We start from the raw sequence: 21,710 nt of genomic DNA on the forward strand, positions 1-21,710 counted from the left end.
TCTCTTCTCCACTCGCTTGCACGGCTTCTCCAAGTGTCTGGGTCATCATCTGGAAAGTGTATCATGCCTGTAGCACTTGGAGGATATGGGACAAAACAAGATCATTTGCGATGAACATTTACAGGCTCCTTTCCTCTCCCCAGATAGGGAAGGAGCTAAGTGGCCACCTGCAGCTCCTCTTTTAACCTGCTTCCTTCCCACAGGGTCGGTGCCCACTGGAGCTTCCCTTCAGTTGTTCGAGGCGAGAGCTGACATTTCACGTTACAGGCCCAGTTATCTGTTTCCTAGGAAACAAGGGATAACACTAATTCTGCAACAAGTCTTCCCTCCACCCCCAAACACACACACACACACACACACACACACACACACGTCTCTCAGCCAGAATGGCAATTAAAAATAAAGTACAAGTCAGTCACTAAAATTAGTTTACATATCTTCACCTTGTGTTTCTGCTTCCTGCCACCTGGAAAACTAGGAACTGAATCGCAGGCACCCTGAATAACACACTCTCCAAAGGGCAGGCCCAAGACCCTTCTTTGCACCCTACCCTGCTTCTTTCCGAGAGACAGAACAGGTGGTCCCCCACCTGGGGTTATCCCTCCCTCTGAATGACTTCTCTTCACCTTCTTTCCTCATCTCAAGGCTGTCCCCAGAGTCCCATGTTCTGCATGCCCATCTCTCACTCATCCTGCCCCCTAAGCCACCCACAGACTCCTGTCTATGGCACCTCAGTTACTCAAATCAGAAACCAGGACATTACCGTCACCCTTTCCTCTTACCTGTGTTCTACACCCCTGAGCTCCTGCCCATGAGTACCTCTCTGCGGTTTATCCATCTGCACTGTGTATGCCCTCTGCTTCCAGCAGGCCATGGGCTCCAGGTACCTGTGTTGTCACCCAGTCTTCCAGCCGACTTGAGAGAGAAGCAAGACCTAGGGCATATCCTCTGAGATGCTCCTCTTCATCTCCCTGGGTGGGATCCGTGTCTGGCTTTCTCTCTTCTCCACAGTCCCTTTTATATCTGGCATAGATGCAATCATACGGCATTAATTACTACACACACTCATGCCACCCTTACTTCGTGCCAGGTGTTGTTGTTCAAAAAGAATTATGGGTATTTAACTTCCACAACAACCCTAGAGGTGTGTGTCTCTTATCTGGCTCCTCAGCTTCCCAGGGCCCTCGGGGAGGTGGCCCCACCGTTGATTCAGCTTTCAGTCAGTCACCTGTGCCCAGCATAGAAGTGGCTTACAGTGAGATTTCCTGGGGACTGTACCATTGATTTGCTTTTGACACCCCAGCATCTAGACGAGTGCTTAGTCAATTTTCATGGAGTAATTAAAGGCATGCTGCATTGAACTGGTACCTAGTCCTCCACAGAGATGTTCTCTTGGTGTGTTTCCCCTGCTGTCCATCTAGAGTGCCCGATGGTTGCAAACTGGCTTTTTTTTAATTGGTTCGCAAATAAGGCTTTGTGGGATTTGCTTCCTTATCACACCATAAGCATAGGTTTCATTACATCACACAAAAGGCTTTTGATTGAGCGCTTGAAACTCCTAAATAGAATAGCATTCCTGGGACCACAAGGAATGCATCCAGGCCCCGGCTGCAGAGGCAGCAGGCACTCAGCACTATAACAGGGAGTGTGTGTGGTTTATGGACATCCTGATAACTGCAGGTGCCTGTGTCTTCTTCTTGGTGCAGCATTACTTCATAGTGAACTTCACCCACGAGAACCAGAAGGCGCTGGAGCTGAGGACTGAGGATGCAAAGGACTGTGACGAGTGGGTGGCAGCAATTGCTCATGCCAGGTATGTCTCCCCCTGCTAAACTAGCTAAGGTGAAGAGACCAACCCAAGCAAACTTGTGCAAGTCCAAGACTGGGGGCAAGGGAGTGGGAAAAGGAGGAGAGGAGAGTGTAGATGTTGTCAAAGTCTTGGCTGCCCCAGAGAACAAGAGATCTTCAGAGTCCCATCTTCTTCTAACCGCATAGTCGCATCTCTGATATGCACAGCCACCAATTTGACGTGTGAGCATGAATCGGCCCCATCTTTTTTCTGAACTAAAGCTAACCATGCCCTGGCAGAGCTAAGCACTGTCAAGTGTAGCACCATCCAGCTGGCCCTCTAGACAGCTGATCTCACTGGCCTGGTAAATAATGAGGCATCATTGTGTCTACCTGCCTATAAAATGTGACCCTCTGAGGTCTGGAACAATGTGTGACTCTGCGCTCTCAATGACCGATAAAAGCACAGAAAGGGTGTCCGGCGGGTGTGAGTTGGAAGAATGGAAAGACAAATGCAAGGATGGATATAAGTCTGGAGACTGAGAATTAGTGATTAGTGGAAAACTGGGAATAGATGAAGGAAGGATAAAATGACATGGATGAGTATGGACGGATAGACGAATAGATGAACTTGTGGGCCTTGAAGCTCACTTACCCAGAAACCTATATTGTGAACCAAGCAACAGCCTTAGCCCGAAGAACATGCCATCTCTATTTCTGTCCACAAAAGTCATCCAGTCTCAGCTACAGACATCAAGTTCTAGAAAAAAAAAAAAAAAAAAAAAAAAAAAAGGCAATAGACACAGGCCCAGGGCAAAGTGCGAGGGAGCTGGAGCTGGCTGCCACACAAGTGTTCCCCACGAAGACATCACAGTTTGGTGAGCGACATTATTTCCATCTTCAGGGAAATAGGGGTAGAAGTAGGGTACCAGAGGACCTAAGTGAAGGATGGAAAGGGAGGTTTAATGGGTTTAAATATGAGCATCTCAACATCTCCCTCCCTCTCCTGAAAAAAAAAAAAAACCCTCTTATTTAAAGCACTAATACATGAAAGATAATTTAAGGAGTAAAAAGGACATAGAGTTTAGATGTTAAAAATCAGATGAGGGCCAGTGAGATAGCTCAACAGACAAAAGCACATCCCACCAAGGCTGAGAACTTAAATTTCAATCACTGGGACCTACTTAGTGGAAGGAAAGAGCGAATGTTTCCTCTGGCTTCCACAGATAAATACACACACACACACACACACACACACACACACACATACACACACACACACACACACACACACACACACACATACACACACACACACACACACTATATATATATATATATATATATATATATATATATATATATATATTAAGCAAATGAAGTGGACAACTGGTGGTCATGAGATCATAAATGACCTGAAATTTCCTGTTGAGATACGTGGCCTCTCCTCTGTGAACCATGGGAGCCACTGAAGGTCTTACACCAGAAGAGTAACATGACCAGAGCTATGATTTAGACTAGGAATTGCTGGGTTGTTTATGATGAAATTGAGTGAAGAAGAGCCTAGGTTCAAGGACAGCAATTGGTCCTCAGTCTCTGGGCATCAAAGGAAAACCAATAACAAACAGGGTTTGATTCTGAGATCAAAACATTTCATTTGAAGATCAAATGAAATTACTTACATGAAGGAACTTCATAAGTATTTACGAACTAAAGGAGTTTCCTTTTGCATTTGTTTATTTACTTTGTGGGGGGTCACACATGCCACAGCATACATGCAGCAGTCAGAGGACAACTTGTAGGAGTTGGTTCTCTCTTTCCACCACGTGGGATTCAGGGTTCAAACTCAGGTACCTTTTGCCTGCTGAGCTGTCTTATGGGCACTGCATTACAATTTTAAATCACTATTCATCAATACAAACAATTTCTAGACACAATGCAATCACAGTGTCTATATGGTAGATGGCTAAAATGAAAACTGACAATACCAAATGCTGGCAAAAGGCTGGAAATACTCAGGCAACACCAGAGGGGTGAAAAACAGCACAACCAAACTGGGACATGACCAGGCAGATGCTTGCCATATGTTCTGTTATCTGTTAGTTCCATTCCTTGGTACCTATCCAAGAGGAATGAGAAATGACCACAAAGATCTCCTATGTAAATGCCCTTCGCAGCTTTATGCAAACCATCAGCCATGATGTCTATAAACAAGCTAATATATAAACAATCCTCTGGCGCATCCATGAAATGGAATATTGCTAGGAAATAAACATGAATCAACTACAGCTATGCACAACAAGACGGATGAGTTTCAAAATCAATATGCTGAGTAGATAAAGGAAAAATATGTGCTATATGCTTTCAGTTATATGAAATTCTAGATGAGACAAAACTAAACAGGGTGATGGAATCAGGAACAGCAATCACTTCTGGGGTGGGAATAAAGTGGGAACTGCTTCCTGGGTGTTGGTAATGATCTTTGCCTTGATTAAGGATTCACGGTTTTCTGTCATAATTGCTCACACCGTTACTAGTGTTTGAGATCTGGGCCGGGTATGTCCAGGTTCTTAGTATCTTATTCAAAGAACCAAAAGGCTCTCACAAAACTGAAAGTAGCAAAGCAGTAGACTAGGTCAGCTACTCTGTCAAGAGTGACAACCCACCCCATGAGTGAAAACAATCAAGGCCTGATTAATGTTTAGCACTTCATTTTATGGGGTTCAAATAAAGGATGAACTTTTGTTGCTTAAGGGTGTGGGTGGTTTTTTTTTGTCTTGATTGATATATTATGTTTTAGACCTCTTTTTTACTGCACATGTCCTTTCCTATAACTCAGTCTGATTTTAATCAAATGCATGCCCAATTATGTGTAGGAATAAGTTGGCAAATATGGGATTTTCCCTAAAATTTCACTTTAAGGATGCAATTTGCCTTATTGCAAATGCACCCAAAACTAGTTCAGACCAGATTGACCTTCCTACTCTACACCAGAACATAACTAGAATATAACTGAATAGAATCTAAGTTTGATGGAAAGGAGAAACAACATTGCATTCTTCATAGGGGATGTGCATGAAAACCAGAACATATAGGAGTCCTAGGATGCTAACAGGTTGCCAGGTGAGTTCCCTCAAAGAAGTGTGTGTGTGAGAGTGTGTGTGTGTGCATGCATGAGTGTGAGATCGTGCATTTGTGCATGCATGTGTGCCTGTGTGTGTCATGCAAGTAAGAATTTAGGCTATCTAAAGTGCATTGCTAATACAGAGGTATATCCCAAGCCAAGTGGAGTCCCAAGTTGCTAAACTATTTCCTATGCTTGTCTTCACAACATTGCAACATTGTGACATCAGGATCTGTGCTTTCCACAATATTGTATTGAACCTCACTTTTAAAAAATGAATGATGAATATTGAAATGTTTCAATTTTCTGCTGCATAACAAATCACCAGACTTGTCATCTCAAAATATCCTTTCATTATTTTTGAGGGAGGGTCTGTGGATCAGAAGCCCAGGTTCAACTGAGATTTCTGTCCAGCACCTTGTGAGGCTGAAATCAAGGTTAGGTCATTGAACCATGAGCTTTTTTCAGCCTTGCCTCAACGAGAGAGAGGGGGGGGGAGGGAGGGAGGGAGAGGAGGATGGAGGGAGAGAAAGATGCATGTGTTGCAAGAATTCCTTCCCTGAGGAGAAGTTAAAAAAAAAAAAAAGTCTACCTTGTCTTGTAAAGTCTCAACCAGAAAACCAAAGGTTCAGCAGAGTTCACCCTGGGAAATGAGTAAATTTCTTGGGCTCAGTTACAGAGCGATGAGGAGTTACAGCAACACTGTAAAGTTTCCACACTGGAAAGTCTTCACCAGTATAGATTATGACTGCCATAGCCACACAGATGAAGCCCCCTTCTGTCAACATTTTCCCAGACAATATACTCCAAGGCTACATGCAAAAATGACCAGGAGGACAGTATCTCCAGTGAAGATCCAATGACCCTCCCGACCCTTCCTTCTATGAGGGAATGTCAACTTGGAAGACCACATTCTACAACAGCATGTGTGTGCGTGCGTATGCGTGCGTGTGCATGCGCGTGCATGCAGCAGTGGCAGCAACAACTGGCTCTCTGCCACAGCCATATTGAGTATGAAGTATTTTCACATATTCCCAATTTAGTTTCTGTTTACATATACTTAATAGAAACATTCCGTGTATAAAAATAAGCACTGTGGTGTATTAATACCATGCAGAGACACAATGTTCTTTCACACTGTATGGATCATAGTCTAATATTATGGGATGCCTCTGTAGTGTATGTGTATAGTCGTTTATAAGATAAAGCATCCAGTGTGCTTCATACCCAGCATTTTTTTTAATGTCTTAGTTAAGGTTTTTATTGCTGTGAGGAGACACCATGACCATGGAAACTCTTTTATTTCTTTAATGTTTCAATCCTCCCTCTGGGTATTTCTTTTTATTTAATTTGTTAAATTCCAATCCCAGTTCTCTCTTCCTCCTCTCCTCCCACTCTTCCCACTTACACACACACACACACACACACACACACACACCTCCCATCTGCTCCTCAGAAAGGGTAAGGCCTCCCCTAGGATGTCTACGAAGTCTGCCCCATCATCTCGTTGTGGCAGGACCAAGGCCCCACCCTCCGCACCCATGTGTCTAGGCTGAACAAGATATCTCTCCATATAGAATGGTTTCCACTAAGTCAGACTGTGCATTAGTGTTCGATCTGGACCCGCTGCCAGTGGCCTTATATATTGTCCCAGCCACACCATGGTCACCTATATTCTAGACCAAATTCTATAGTCTAGTTCGGTCTTACACAGGTTCCCCATTTGTCAGACCTGACTCAGTGATCTCTCAGTCTCTCATGTCAGCTGATTCTGTGGGTTTCCCCATCATGGTCTTCACTCCTTTGTTCATATTGTCACTCCTCCCTCACTTCAATTGTACTCCAGGAGCTTGACCCATTGGTTATTGTGGATTTCTGTATCTATTTCCATCTGTTTCTGGAAGAGGGTTCTAGCTTCTCTGGGGTTGTGGATTGTAGGCTGGTTATCTTTTAAATATACCCAGTATTTTAGTGAGAGCTAGATACCAGGCCAGAGAGCAGAGAGACTGAAATACACTCTCAGGCCCTAAGGCTGATTCTACCTCCTCCAGCTTGGAAACTGACCAACTGCTGTTCTAAGCACATTGCTTCTCCTCCCTGGACCTCAGTGTCTTCGTTGAGTAAACCATACAGTCAACCTTTCATGACCCCTGAGTTTCCTTCTAGCTCTGAAAGTCTATGGTTTCACAAAGACGGGGGCACACATCAGGAGTGGCTCAGTCAGTCTGCCCTGGGAGGAGAAAGTAAAGAATGGGGTGCCAGGTGAGTAGATAGAAAGGGAGGGAAGCGAGGGGAAGCATTGTTGTTGTTTTGTTTTTTTTATATTGTTTTGTTTTTCGTTATTGTTACCAAATACCTGAAATAATCGGGTTAAATAAAGAAGAACCTACTTTGGCTCATGGTTTCAGGCCACAGTTGGCTGGCTCTGTGAGATTTAGGCCTACATGGGACAGAAATATCTTATCAGAAGGGTATTGCAGAGGGAAACAGTTTCCCTCATAGCAGCAAGAAGCAGGGAGAAAGAAGCAAGAGCTGAGGACAAGATATACCCTTCAAAGACACACTCTCCAGCCACCCTCTTCCTCCAATTAAACTGAACCTTCCAGTTTCTGCTATCTCCCTACAATCCACAAGGGCCAGTCCACTGATTAGGTCAGAGCCCTCACAATTCCTCCCCAAGCCCATCTACTGACCACCAATCCTTTAAACATCAGACCATGACGAACATTCCAGACTAAAGTATATTCTTCCCTTGGCCCCAAAAGGGCCATGGCCATCTCACACTGTAAAATATATTTACTATGTCTTCAAAGGTCTCTAGTCTTAACAGACCCAGAATTTCTCAAAAGGCCAACTCTAAACTCTTCAATGACTCAAGGCATCAGTAGCTATGAACACCTATGAAATAAAAGAGGAAGGCGTGTGCTTCTAACATATAGTAATAAGACCCTCCCCTTTTCCCAAAGAGAGAAATGGAAACATAGAAGGAGGAATGAGACCAACACCCAGCCAGACGAGCATTAATTATACCATTTAGCTCCATGTCTGGGTATCCAGGTCATGTCATGAGTATACCCAGGATCTGGGGCATGGTATGAGCTCCAATAGGCTTGGAAAGTCTCACCCCAGTAGTCTTTTCTGGCTGTAGCTTATATTGTTACCATCTAGGGGTCTTGATCAGGTTCATTTCTTTTGTCAGTTAAAGAATTAAAAGGCAGGAAAAAAATCTCCATCACAAAAGGTAGCCACAGGGGAATTCTCTGACCTAGTCAGTGGACTGCCCCTGGATGAGTTCAAAATTGAATGGACTGCTGAGAGACAGTAGAGACTGTGGAAGGTTAAATCAAATTGGCGGAAGTGGGTAGCTGGGCCTTGAAGGGTGTTATTATTACAGGTGGTCTAGAAAGGTTTTAGTCAGAGGTGAAGAAATGTACACAGACAGCAAGCACACAGGGAAAAGATCCCCTGCAAGGCAGAGGGAAGACGGGGAAGCCGAAGCATGGCTTCTTATTGATGACTGGGGTATTTTACAGTCCCTTCCCTATCATAGGGTTGCTCAGTTTAAAGAAAGGATGACTGATTGGCCTACAGCTGCTGTGTAAACACCTCCTGATGCAGCTTGGGACTCCTTGAGCCAGTCCATCAGCAGAGGGCCCTACTGACAAGACAAACAGCCCCTAAGGCCTTTCGTCAGGTATTTGTCTTAAGTCAGGAGGTGAGGAAGAAGCCAGCTGTCTTGGAAGTTCACCATTTTTATTACCTAGTCATGGCCCCTCTCCCTCTCTGTTTGCCTCAGGCAGTCTATCAAGTCCAAGTTCCTCAATGTGACCTCTCAGAAGCCTCTGTTCACTTCCTAAAACTCTCCTTGTCAGATGTCCCCCATTCTTGGTATCCCCAACCTCCTAAGGGCTCCGGGAGCTTCATCTTCAAGTCTCACAACTTCACTCTCAAGGATCACCCACAGTTTCCCAGGCTTTCTTTTGAAATCTGGGTGGAAACCTCCGGGACCCACAACTCTTATGTCCTGCCTGCTTCTAAAACTGGTATCCTATGGCTAACATCAGATTCTGCCTCTGGCTCCAGCAGCAGCCACATCCGTTTGGCTTACACCTGCAACTGCCTCTGAGTACTTACTGGCTTGATGCAGGGAAGGATTTCCATAGGTTCCCTATGACTTCTCAAAGCAAAATTTTTCAAATATCCTTGAGCTTGTAATGGGTGGAATCTGGAGTGTGTGTGTGTGTGTGTGTGTGTGTGTGTGTGTGTGTGTGTGTGTGTGTATGTGTGTATGTATGTATGTATGTGTGTGTGTGTGTTCAGGTGTCTCACTGGACAGGAGCTCTCAGAGTAGGCTAGATCTGCCTACCTCTACCTCCCCAGTGCTGGGATTAAAAGCACACACCATCGCAGCCTGTTTTATTTATTTATTTTTTAATTTGGGTTCTGGAGATTGAACTAAATTCCTCCCACTTAAGTGACAGGCACTTCCCTGACTGAGCCATCCCCCATGTACAGTTTCCTCTATAACAGCCCTAATCTCTGCATCAGCCCTGCTGTTCTTGGCCCCAGCTTTCCCTGTGCTTATTTTTTGACACATGAAACTTGACATTCAAAGCATAATAGAGAGGGGGATGAAGGGAAGGGGGAGAGAGAAGGGAAGGAGAAAGGGAGGTAGAAGGGAGGGGGTTAGAAAGGGAAGGAAAGGTGGGGGCAAAGGGAAAAGGAAAGAAGGGGTGGGGTATTGGGAGAAGAAAGGGGAAAAGAAAGGGGAGGGTAGTGGGGAGGGAAGGGAAGAAGCTCTGGGGTGTTTGTCATTAGTAAACCTAGACTAATGAAGAAGCCTTGCTTCACACCCTTGTGTGAAGGGGCAAGTGGTGTGGAAGCAGACTCCTCGCTTGCAATTGAATTTTGCTTGCAAGTGAAGACAATTAAGTATCTTAGGAAGTTGGAAAGCCCTTCGAGTCTGTGTTCATTTTCACAAAAAAGTGCCCAGAGTGCCGTTTTTATCTCCTAGTGTTATGTTGGAACGACATCTTTCACAGCCATTACTTAAGAAAGGGTGGCACTAAGAACAGAGATCAGTTCTCTGGACCTCCATCCTTCCACGGTTCCCTCCTTGCCACAGCCATACTGAGTCTGATGAAGCAAGCCTTTCCTGCTCTATACTCCCACCCTCAGGATATGGTGGCAGCCAGCCTCCCCCCCCCCTCCCCACCCCAAGATAGCATCTTCTGGCATCATCAGAGAACAGGGCCCTTTGTAGGTACCCTGACTACTTTGGCTCTTTGGCACAGCCCTACTTTATTGCAAGGCTACATCCATCATGGCCTCCTAAGAGTCTCACCTCAAACCCTGAGGGTCACAGAGACTTTGTGAGCTCATGTGGCAGGCTCCTAAGGCTGAGACAAAGACCTCCCTCACCAGCCAGCTGTGTACAGGGCTGCATGGCAATAACGGCAGAAGCTGGCAGACTAAAATAATCTCACATTCCATCAATCTCACCAGTAGGAGATAGTGGGTGACCCCAGAGCAGGAGCCAGCTGGTATGGGTGCCAAGAGCCAATGCTGTGTTGTTGGGGTGAAGAAAGTGCTAGGAGGCACTGGGTGAGCAGCTCTTTCAATAAACCATGTTAAGCAAGTGGGAAAGAAGGTGACAGATAGCTGAGGGCAGCCTTAAGGAAGAAAAGTTTATTTTGGTCACGGTTTCTGCAGCTCCAGCCCTCTATTGGCTCTGTTCTTGACTGTTGTGGGGTAGGCCATCATGACATGATCTTGTAGCAGAATGAAGCTGCTCATTGTGTGGCAACCAGAGAGAATGTCCTGGCTAGTAGGCTTCCTCACTCCTCCCCTTTGGTTCCTTCTGGACCTCCAACTGCGGTGCCACTCCAGTTAAAGCAAGTCCTCCAAGCCCTTCGTTAATCATCTCTGGAAACTCTCTCACAAACACACTGGGATGTGTTTCCTAACATCATATCCCTCTCAGTCCGATAACTCTGACAGAACAGGTAGATCTAGGGAGGTTGAAGGACAGCTTAGTTTGTTCTAAAGGGGTAAGAATTGAGCCTTTTCTGGATGCTGGATGGCGTGTGACAGAGCAGAGGCAGTTTGCTCTGAAGGAGAACCTGCAGAGGGGCTGGACGGCCATATAGAATATCCTTGGCCCTGCCAATCAAGAGATGAGAAGGAGAGCCCCTCACTACTGCTAAGAAAGGAGCCACAGCCCTTACTGAGTGAGAAGAGGGCAGGAATACAGAGGAATGGCTGGGTGTGAGAGAGGAAAGAAAGAGGTGTAGCTCTGAGGTAATGGTGGGTTGAAACAGGAAAAAGAATCTGAGAAACAGTGAGGGAGACAGACCCAGACCTCATTATCCCTGAGAACTCCAACCTTTCCCTTCCAAGGCCCCGCCCTTTTCCTGGCCTCCACCCCATCTGGATAGACACCTCACTCTGAGATACTGGAGTCCTGTTTTCCAAGCCCACTGAGTCTCTTCATGGGGTCAGATTCTTCCACATCTCTGATGCACTCCCATGGAGTAGCAGGGAGAAGCCCACACCCAGAACACAGGGGACCAGGGTCTCTCTTCAGGGAAGTGGTGACCTTAGGCAAGCTACTTCTTACCTCATTCCTGCTCGGCCACTGTGTCCATCTGTGCGCTACATGTTAGTCTGGGAATCTGATAAGATACCTTCTCCCCCACTTTGCCTATCCTTTGGGGCTGTCACTGATCTGTGCCACCTAACCACCTCACATCATTATCAATTACTGCCAGCACAACTGTCCTACCCAGGGCTTCCTGAAAGTGGGTATGTACCCAAGGAACTAGGTTTGGAGTCAAAAGTCTCAGCTCCAACTTGGTGGTGTGTCACCTAGCACCTCCTGGAAGTCTTCCCTGGTCGCAGTCCCTGTGGCTGACCCTCTCCTTAGCAGCATACACTAAGAACCTGTGACTCGCCACTTGACACTTGTGTGTCCTGTGCAGCGGCATCACCCAAACAAACAATGAGATGTGTGTGCCTGCTTGTCCTCTGTATATCCCGCAAGGCCTGATGAGTGCATCTGTGGTCACCCTCGCGTGCAGCAAGTGTACGCTGAGTACTTTTTAGGCACACAGTGTAGTGTGTCTCCCTCCATCATCATGCTACTAGAAGCTCGGGTGCTGAAAGAAAATCCCCAGAGTCCTCCAAGGCAATTCAGCTGAATCCCAGAAGTAGCCTAAGAAGAAGTATGGAGTTAGGGAAAGTGGGGCAGCCGGGGATATGTTATAAAATGTTTATCTACCTAGACAAAATCCCAGGGGGAGAGAGAGAAACAGAGAGTCTGTCTGTGTGTGTGTGTGTGTGTGTGTGTGTGTGTGTGTGTGTGTGTGTCTGCTCGCGCGCGCGAGCATGTCTCTGTATGTATGATATATAGACAAAGACAGAGAGAGAGAGAGAGAGAGAGAGAGAGAGAGCACAGCAAAGAGAATCAGGCTAATAAAGCAAGCAGATGTTGGTGTGCAATGGGGTGTGTAGGGCCTAGAGACAGGGGGGCAGCATCTCACCTGCCATGCAACTCTGTCCACAGCTACAGGACACTGGCCACGGAGCACGAGGCGCTCATGCAGAAGTACCTGCACCTGCTGCAGATAGTAGAGACAGAGAAGACAGTGGCCAAGCAGCTGCGACAGCAGATCGAGGATGGCGAAGTCGAGATCGAGCGACTGAAGGCAGAGGTGACTACAAGCCAGGGGCCCCCAGACTGGATCAAAGCCCAGACTCCTCCTCCTCTGTGTTTCCCAAGTGCCACCTGAAGTGTGCCCCCACGTCTTTGCTTCTGAGTTGTTTCATAGATTGCAGGGTCTTTGCTATGACCTAACCAAGTGATAAGGATGAGTGAGATGTTTGTGGACAAGTTATTAGAGGGTACAAGGACACATTGACTGTCGCCATTGTTAGCCTTGGACTCTGGAGTGCAATATCACCCATAGTCATTGCTATGAACTCTCTGTATGTGTGCACCAGATACCCAAGTGTCAAATGGCAAATCGTAGACTTTTAGTGCGTGCCTCTGACGGCACGTGATCAAGCTCTCCTTGTGTGTAGCCTCATTGGGCAGAAGTCCTGCAAACACCTCCTGGACCTAGCCACTCACTATTTACCAAGGCTTTGGGTGACCCCAGAACTCCCGAATGGGAACCTGCAGTTAGATACCATGCCAGGAGATGCTGCGGACTCCTCGGAGCACAGGCATGCTTCCTAGCAGCTCATGTGGCACCCTGGATGGCAGGATGTGGAGAAAAGACATGCAAGAGCCCACCTAAGGAGGTAGAGTGCAGTGAGAGGTGAGGGTTTGTGTGACCCAGGCCTGCAATCCCCAGACTGTACTCCCTGATCCCAGCAGGCTTCCCTCAAAATGTAGTCCCAACAGGAAAGGATGAAGAATATGCAGATGTCAACCACAGAGCTAGAAGCCCCGGGTACAGGATTATCTGTGTACAGAACCCCTTCCCACACCTGTAGCTGTGGCCCGGTGCCACACAGCCCTGTCCAGAAATTTCAGATGCTCAGAGCACCAATCCTAATTATCCGGCAACATCAATGCTCTACACCAGCAGTAATACCAACTTACAGCGTCATGTTTAACTTCCCACATTTGACTCATCTCTAACCCTACAACAAGACTTCAGACGCACCTCCTTCATCAGCCCCCATTGCCATCCCAGTAGGAGAAGCCGTGAGGAACCAGACTCAGAGAGCTCAGGTCACTTGTCTAAACATGCACAGCTGAGAAGTGACAGACCTAGACCCGGAACCCAGGCTCCTGTCCATCTGCTAGTCTTTCTTCTCTGTACAGAGCCTCTGACAGCCTTTGAGAGGCTAGCCCAAAATTGTCCTCTTTCCAACACAACTGGCTCATTGTGGGAGAGAGAAGCCCTGAGATCTATGATAGCCTGACACAGCTTCCTGAATCCAAACATAGCTGCCCACCCTACACACACACACACACACACACACACACACACACACACACACACACACACGAGACCAGGGAAGGGCTGTGTCCCCATTACCCAATTACTAACTGGGACTGTGCAGTCACCTAGCACCACCCAGCATCCGAGAGCACTTAACTGTCCTACCCCCTGGCCTTTGCACACGTCATTGCACCTTTTAGGCCTACCTTTCTCACGCTCATGTTTCTCATCCCAGCCAAATCCTGCCAAGGACAGCCACCTCCCGATGGGGTTCCTGACCAACATGTGCTTTAGGTCCCCTCTGCTCACAAGACTTTCTGAAGCTCAACACAATGGTCCCTGTGTGTCTGTACCTACCAGCAGCCCTGGAGGAACCCCATAAGGGTTGGGCAGTCTCTGCTACCACTCGACCCCTCTTGCCGGGCATGATAGCTTGTGAGGGCTTAGTGAGTGAGTCAGTCAGTCAGTCAGTCAGTCAGTGAGTCAGTGAGTCAGTGAGCGAGTGAGTGAGTGAGTGCGTGCAGGCTCCGGAAGGCTCTAGGAGTGAGAAGAAGTCTGCCTTTCTAGTATTCTGTGTTAGAGTGGGAACAGGGTCACAATGGTGCTGTGTGAGCCCTGGTCCTGACAAGATGTTTGAAAGCCAGAGGGTATAAGCTCAGTTTGCACTTGGCCTTGAATACTTTTATCAGTTGTGGGCCAGAGAAGGCACAGGTGGGGAGAGCAGAGGCCCCTGGGTGGCTAGGAGCAGAATACGGGCCAGTCAGGAGCCTCTGTGTGTGTGTGTGTGTGTGTGTGTGTGTGTGTGTGTGTAATGGCAGAAAAGGCTCATTTGATGGGAATTTGGAGCAATGTTTCCAATAAAATGCCCTGTTCTTCACAGTGGATACACACCACTGTTCTGGCCATGCCTTATTAGCCTAGGCTGGTGTCTCTAAATTAGGGTTTCTATTACTATAAAAAGATACCAATAACCACGGCAACTCTTTTTTTTAATTCTTTTTTATTTAAATTAGAAACAATCTTGTTTTACATGTCAGTCCCAGTTCCCTCTCTCTCCCCTTCTCCCCTGCCCCCCACTGGCCCCCTATCCCATCCTCTTTCTGCTCCCCAGGGAGGGTGAGGCCTTCCATGGGGGATATTAAAAGTCTGTCATATCATTTGGAGCAGGGCCTAGGTCCCTCCCCCATGAGTCTTGGCTGAGAGAGTATCCCTCTATGTGAAATGGGCTCCCAAAGTCCATTCGTATACTAGGGATAAATACTCATCAACTAATAGGGGTCCCATAGATTGCCCAGGCCTCCTAACTGACACCCACATTCAGGGGACCTGGTTCCATCCTATGATGGTTTCCCAGCTATCAGTCTGGGGTCCATGAGCTCCCCCTCGTTCAGGTTAGCTGTTTCTGTGTGTTTCTCGAACTTAGTCTTGACCCCTTTGCTCATTAGTCCTCCCTCTCTGCAACTGGATTCCAGGAGTTTGGCTCAGTGTTTAGCTGTGGGTGTCTGCTTCTGCTTCCATCAGCTACCGGATGAAGACTCTAGGATGGCATATAAGGTAGTCATCAATCTCATTTAAGGTAGCCTCTCCACTATTGCTTAGATTGTTAGTTGGTGTCATCCTTGTAGATCTCTAGACATTTCCCTAGTGCCAGATTTCTCTTTAAACCTATAATGGCTCCCTCTATTATGGTATCTCTTTTCTTGCTCTCTTCTATTCTTCCCCCAACTCAATCTTCCTGCTCCCTCATGTCCTCCTCTCCCCTCTTCTCCCCTTCTCTTTCTCCTAACTCCCTCTCCTTTCCCCCCCATGCTCCCAATTTGCTCAGGAGATCTTGTCCCTTTCCCCTTCTCTGGGGGACCATATATGTCTCTCTTAGGGTTCTCCTTATTTCCTAGCTTCTCTGGAAGAGTGAATTGTAGACTGGTAATCCTGTGCTCTATGTCTAATATCCATATATGAGTGCGTACATACCATCCATGTTTGTCTTTTTGTGACTGGGTTACATCACTCAGGATGGTTTTTTCTAGTTCCATCCATTTGCCTGCAAATTTCAAGATTCCATTGTTTTTGTTTTTCCGATGAGTGGTACTCCATTGCGTAAGTGTAACACATTTTCTTTATCCATTCTTCAGTTGAGGGGCATCTAGGTTGCTTCCAGGTTCTGGCTACTACAAATAATGCTGCTATGAACATGGTTGAACAGATGTCCTTGTATGAATGTGCATCTTTTTGGTATATGCCTATGAGTGGAATTGCTGGTAGACTGATTCCCATTTTCTTGAGGAACCGCCATACTGATTTCCAAAGTGACTGTACCAGTTGGCACTCCCACCAGCAGTGGAGGAGTGTTCCCCTTTCTCCACATCCTCTCCAGCATAAACTGTGACCATGGCAACTCTTATAAAGGAAAACATTTAATTGGGCCTCTCGGAGGCCTGGGATCACATCTGACACCAAATAAATCCAGACGCAATAAAGTGCGGATTGCTAAGGAGTCAGAGCAAGTTTGATGAACAGAATTTTTTGTTTGTTTTTTTGAGACAGGGTTTCTCTGTGTAGCTTTGGAGCCTATCCTGGCACTTGCTCTGTAGACCAGGCTGGCCTTGAACTCACAGAGATCCGCCTGCCTCTGCCTCCCAAGTGCTGGGATTAAAGGCGTGTGCCACCAACGCATGGCGATGAACAGATATTTTAATAGGAGAGTACTCATGCAACGGAGTCGGTCCCCTACAACCAGGTAAACCATGGAACAGAGAGAGCTGCCAGGATTCGACCCTCATATTTAAGGTCTTGCTATGTCACTGACCACAACCTAGAGTGCATGGTCTGTGTCACCTGTGCCAGCCCTCAAGAGGGCGTGGATAACATTTCCCCTACAGGGCCTGGCTTACAGTTTCAGAGGTTTAGTCCATTATCATCATGGCGAGAAGTATGGCAGCATGCAGGCAGACATGGTTCTGGAGAAGGAGATGAGAGTCCTACATCTTGATCTGTAGGCAGCCGAAGGAGACTGTGTCCCACACTGTGTGTAATTTGAACTATGAGACCTCAAAGCCCACCCCCAGAGTGACACACTTCCTCCAGCAACACCATGCCTACTCCAATAAGGTCACACCTATTCCAACAAGGCCACACCTCCTAATAATGCCCTATGGACCAAGTATCCAAACGCATGAGTCTATGGGGGATGTTCCTGTCCAGACCTCCACAGCTAGTCTCATGAATGTCTTGACTCAGATTCCCAGGTAGTGGTACACACCTGCAATCCCAGCTGCCTCCTGCCTGACACAGAGCCCAACACCGGACACCACTGGGATTTTCAGATGAGGTGGACACAAAGGAAGCATGTGAGCTTAGAAGAGACCAAAGGGAAGCAAGAAGGGAAAAACTGAGTTATCACCGGCCATAGCCTAAGATGCCTACAACAACCCAAGTTCCTAACTTTCTGAGCTGTGCTCCTAGCCTGATCCTTAAATAGATCCTCTAGACTCAGGGGATAAAAAGGCCTTTGTCACCAAGCCTTGAGTTCAATCCCCACATGGGGGAAGAAGAAGGTGACTGGTGTAAGTTGTCCTTTGACTTCCAGAGGCATGCACACATGAGAGCACACAAACACCACAAATACAAATAAATAAAATGAATGGACAAAGGACTTTTAAAGACTCTAAGACTGTTAGGACTGTCTGAGCACTGAGCACCACAGCATAATGTAAGGAGGTCTGCTTGTGTCTATTTTCTGCCCTGGTCCCCACTGATTAGATGTCCTATAGAAGGCCTATCAGAAGTGCACTGTAAATTTTAATTGCTTTTTAAAACTTTTGTTTATATTTATTTTTTTTATTCTATATGCATGAGTGTTGCCTACATGTTTGTCTGTGCACTGCGTGTGCATGGTATTCAAGAAGGTCAAAAAAGGGCATCAGATTCCTGATTCTGAAGTTTTAGTGGGTAATAAGTCACCCTGTGGATGCTGGAAACTAAACCCAGGTCCTCTGAAAGAGTAGCCAGTGCTCTTAACCACTGAGCCAACTCTCCAGCCCCGTCATCAATTTTAAATGCAGACTGGCCCCCAACAAACATCATCACCCACCCCACTCTGTGCAAATATCAAAACTGGTGAAGAAAGCAGGATGGTGTGAAGATAAAGACCTTCAGGCCAAGAGGAATGAGTTGACCTAGCCGCAGAAGAGCTCTGTGCTTACTTGCCTCTGTGTGTGGGGAGGGGGTTCGGGGGTATGTGCCATAAACCTTTTAGACTACACACCAAAATATTGACCTTTTATTTCAACATGTAAATGTTCTACACTTAAGGATTGAGGAAAATATAAGGAAGTAGTACAGAGAGGGAAAAGTGAGCGAACAGGCAAGCAGGTCTCTCCACTGAACATTCCAGTTAGATGTTTTCAGACACTCTCCAAGTGAAGGCCAGCCAGGGTAATTTTAGCAGCCTAGGAGTCGAGAGCCTGCAACTGCTCACTCTACTTTCAAAGGCTTCAATGGTTCATTTTTGAGAGCCATTCATCCTGAGGTTCAGCAAGTGGCCTTGAAGGCATGCAGCCTCATGTTCTGAGGAGCGAGCAGCATGCCGGAAGCTGTGTTTATAGAATTCCCTGAGCTTCTGCCTTTAGATGTGTGGGGCTCAGTGACTGCTATAGCTTCCTGTGGTTGGGGGTTTTGAGGTCACTGTTGCTCTGATCGGTTTTGATTCACTTATTTTTTCAGCTAACAAGGGTGTGTTGCATGCTGGGTCCTGTGCTAGCCACCAGGAGCTGTAATGAATAACTCTAGTCACTCTGCAGAACTCTCAGCAAAGCAGGGAGAGAGAACAGATGACTTTTCTTCAATAGAAAGTCCTTTTTTATATTATGTGAGCCCCCACTACAAAATGATCACTGGCCTGTCCACTGGGACAGTCTCAGACAGACACGTTGTCTAGCTCCTGGGCACCAACCCTTGGTCTTGATCCTCTGTGATCCCCAAATAAGACAAATGGAGGTTGTTTTAGATATTCTGCGGGCTACCTTCGCTTTCTGGGCAAGTAGTTAAGCTCCAAAGAGACCTTTGATGCCAAGAAGTGCTTCAGGGTAACCCAGAAGGAGAGAGGCCAGCCAACAGAGCTGTCCTCTAAGCCACCAGCTCTGATCTGATTTATCCCACCATGTGCTTTTGTTGGGAAGACAGAGGACAGGCCAATATCTGCAAATGGGTGAGTGTTGTCTATCATAGAGATACTTGTATGTACATGTTCATTGCTACTATATTCACAGTAGCTGGGACATGAAACCAGCAGATGAATGCACAAGGAAAACAACGTACATAACACATGTGGGACTTAAAGCAGCCATAAAGAGAAATAAAATAATGACATTTGTGAGAAATGAATGGAACTGAGCATTACTGCATTAAATGAAATAAGGCAGAAATAGAAAACTGCACGGTTTCTCATATGTGGAATCTAGATTTAGATTGTGTGTGTGTGTGTGTGTGTGTGTGTGTGTGTGTGTGTGTGTGTGTGTTTCTGTGTGTGTTGTGTCACTTGTGAAACTAAAAGGAATCCCAAGAGGGGAAGTTGAGTTCTAAAGGAATTGGAGGGAAAGTGGGTGATGGATACACATGATACACATAATAAAAAATGCTATCTTGGAGAAGGAAGAGAAACAGCCTGAAAGGGTCAGGGGGGTCACAGAAGGACAGGAAGAAGGGGATATATGAGTACAAAGGATGATGATGATGATGATGTGTATGAAGAAAATTTGACACAGGCTATAAAAAGGATGAACCTTGAGGGTGCAATGCTAAGCAAAATACCAAATAAGTCCATATCAGATTCCTGGTGTAGAATTCACAGCCATGAAAAGCAGCACTGTGGCTGTCACCAGCTGCAGGAGAAAGGACTTACTGTATAATGGGTGGAGTTCCCATCTGAAGATCCCAGGGAGGGTTGCTGATGTTGGCTACACCAACTGAACAATGCACTAAACAAGGATTCACTGGGGAAGGCAATGAGATGGCTCAGCAGGTAAAGGCACTTGCCTCCCGCCTAACCATGTGAATCCAATCCTGGAACCCACATCGTGGAAGGAGAGAATGGACTCCTGAAAGTTGTCCTCTGACCTCCATGAATGTGTGTGTGTGTGTACATAAACAAATCTTTGTTTAAGAAATAATTGATGGGGGCTAGGGAGCTGCTGTGGTCTTTTTCACGCAAACACAAGGACCTGAGTTCAGATCCCCAGAACCCAAGTAAACAGTTAGGCATGGTGAGATATGCCTGTAATCCCAGCCTCCTGTGGATCCTTGAAGTTCATTGGTTACCCATCCTAATTGAATTGATGAGCTTCAGGGTCAATGAGAGACCTTGTTTCAAAATTTAAAGGTGGAGAGCAATCAAGGAAAGTCCTCAAGACTCAATATGCAGGACCAAGTGCACATTCACCTACACACACATGCACGTACCACACACAAATACATTGCACATAAAAAAGATTCACATGGAAACTTTTGTCTTCTTGTGTAGCATACCACAATAAAATAAAAGGGATCTGTGGTTTGCAGAACATGGAGGTGAATCATAGATCAGGCTATAGCCACCACCTCATACCTAGAAGGACCTTGTCTGCACTCTGATGGCCCCGAGATATCCAAGGTAGACTTGTTCCAATGCAGCATGCTATGTAGGCATCTGGGACATGTGTGGTTCATTGACAATACGCTAGTCACAGGAGGCTCAGCTCACAACACTGTGGACTCTTTCGGCAGAGGACCCAGGCTTCGGGCGCTGCCACTGCCTGCTGGTCAGTGTCCCCTACCCACTGCTGACCTGTGATTCTGTTGCAGATTGCATCCCTGCTCAAGAACAACGAACGCATCCAGTCCACCCAGATTGTCACCCCCAATGAGGAGGACAGTGACATCAAGAAAATTAAGAAGGTCTGTACCATCCCTCATCCCTGTGTACTTATGGCATGCCACTCACCCAGTGACCTCAGTTCCAGAGATGGAACCCGAAGCCATTTTTGACACCTTCACGCCATACTTTCTGGTCGTCCCTGTGAGTAAAGGTGATCTAGCCCCATTTTATAGAGGCAAGGGAAAGAAGGAGGACATGGGGCCAGGACTAAGGTCTAGGAAGTCTCCTTTAAGAGTTTTCTTCCAAGTACTGTACAGCCTCACCAAGACTCCTCAGGCATCTTTCTGTCATCACTGATTTGCTTATTGTACACACACACACACACACACACACTCATACAAGCACCTCACAACTAACTACACACTCCCCAGCAGGACTCAGCAGGGAGCTGGCCTTCATAAGACCCCCACTGCTTCAGCTCTAACAGAATTCTCAGGGGAAAAGATACTTTACAAAGTGTCAGGGACCTGCCTAATAGCCAGGATAGTAACACCACCACAAGCCACCCTATGGTGCCACAGCACAGGGAAAGGACCTGGCTTATGTTTTCATCTTGCCAGACTCAAGACGAGGGAGATGGCTTGCCCTAAGGACAGCAAATGAAACAAGAGGATCTTCTTTGTCGGGTTTGCAGGAGGGGCCCCATGCCATGCAGACCAGAAACTGCAAATATATCCCACAGGCCAAGTCCAGCCCTTCCCGATGCATATGGCTTTCAGCCCATGTATATTTTCCCATTTATATTTGTTGCTAGTGCTTTAAGAGCTAAACACTTCACGCAGAAATCTGGATATCTATTTTCTCAAAAATAGATATTGCAGCATTCATTAGCCACTTTCTACGTGCCAGATGCTATTCTGGGAGCTCAGTGTAGATGAAGAGGGTCCTCAGTAAAAGCTCCTGAGATTTGAGTATCATCTCCATCTCATACCTG

General features: G+C 46.5%; 1 protein-coding gene across 2 annotated transcripts in view; it reads left to right on the plus strand.

Annotated features, from left to right (window-relative positions):
* Rasgrf1 (Ras protein specific guanine nucleotide releasing factor 1) overlaps positions 1 to 21,710 on the plus strand; it is a 104,884-nt gene that overhangs the window by 16,317 nt on the left and 66,857 nt on the right. For both annotated transcript variants that reach the window (XM_035444519.1, XM_035444518.1), the window contains 3 exons: positions 1,707 to 1,813; positions 12,477 to 12,624; positions 20,704 to 20,796. In XM_035444519.1, the coding sequence (XP_035300410.1) occupies positions 1,707 to 1,813; positions 12,477 to 12,624; positions 20,704 to 20,796 (348 nt within the window). The remainder of the gene's footprint in view (positions 1 to 1,706; positions 1,814 to 12,476; positions 12,625 to 20,703; positions 20,797 to 21,710) is intronic.

This window comes from Cricetulus griseus, chromosome 4, assembly GCF_003668045.3.
Source record: "Cricetulus griseus strain 17A/GY chromosome 4, alternate assembly CriGri-PICRH-1.0, whole genome shotgun sequence".
Lineage (NCBI taxonomy): Eukaryota > Metazoa > Chordata > Mammalia > Rodentia > Cricetidae > Cricetulus > Cricetulus griseus.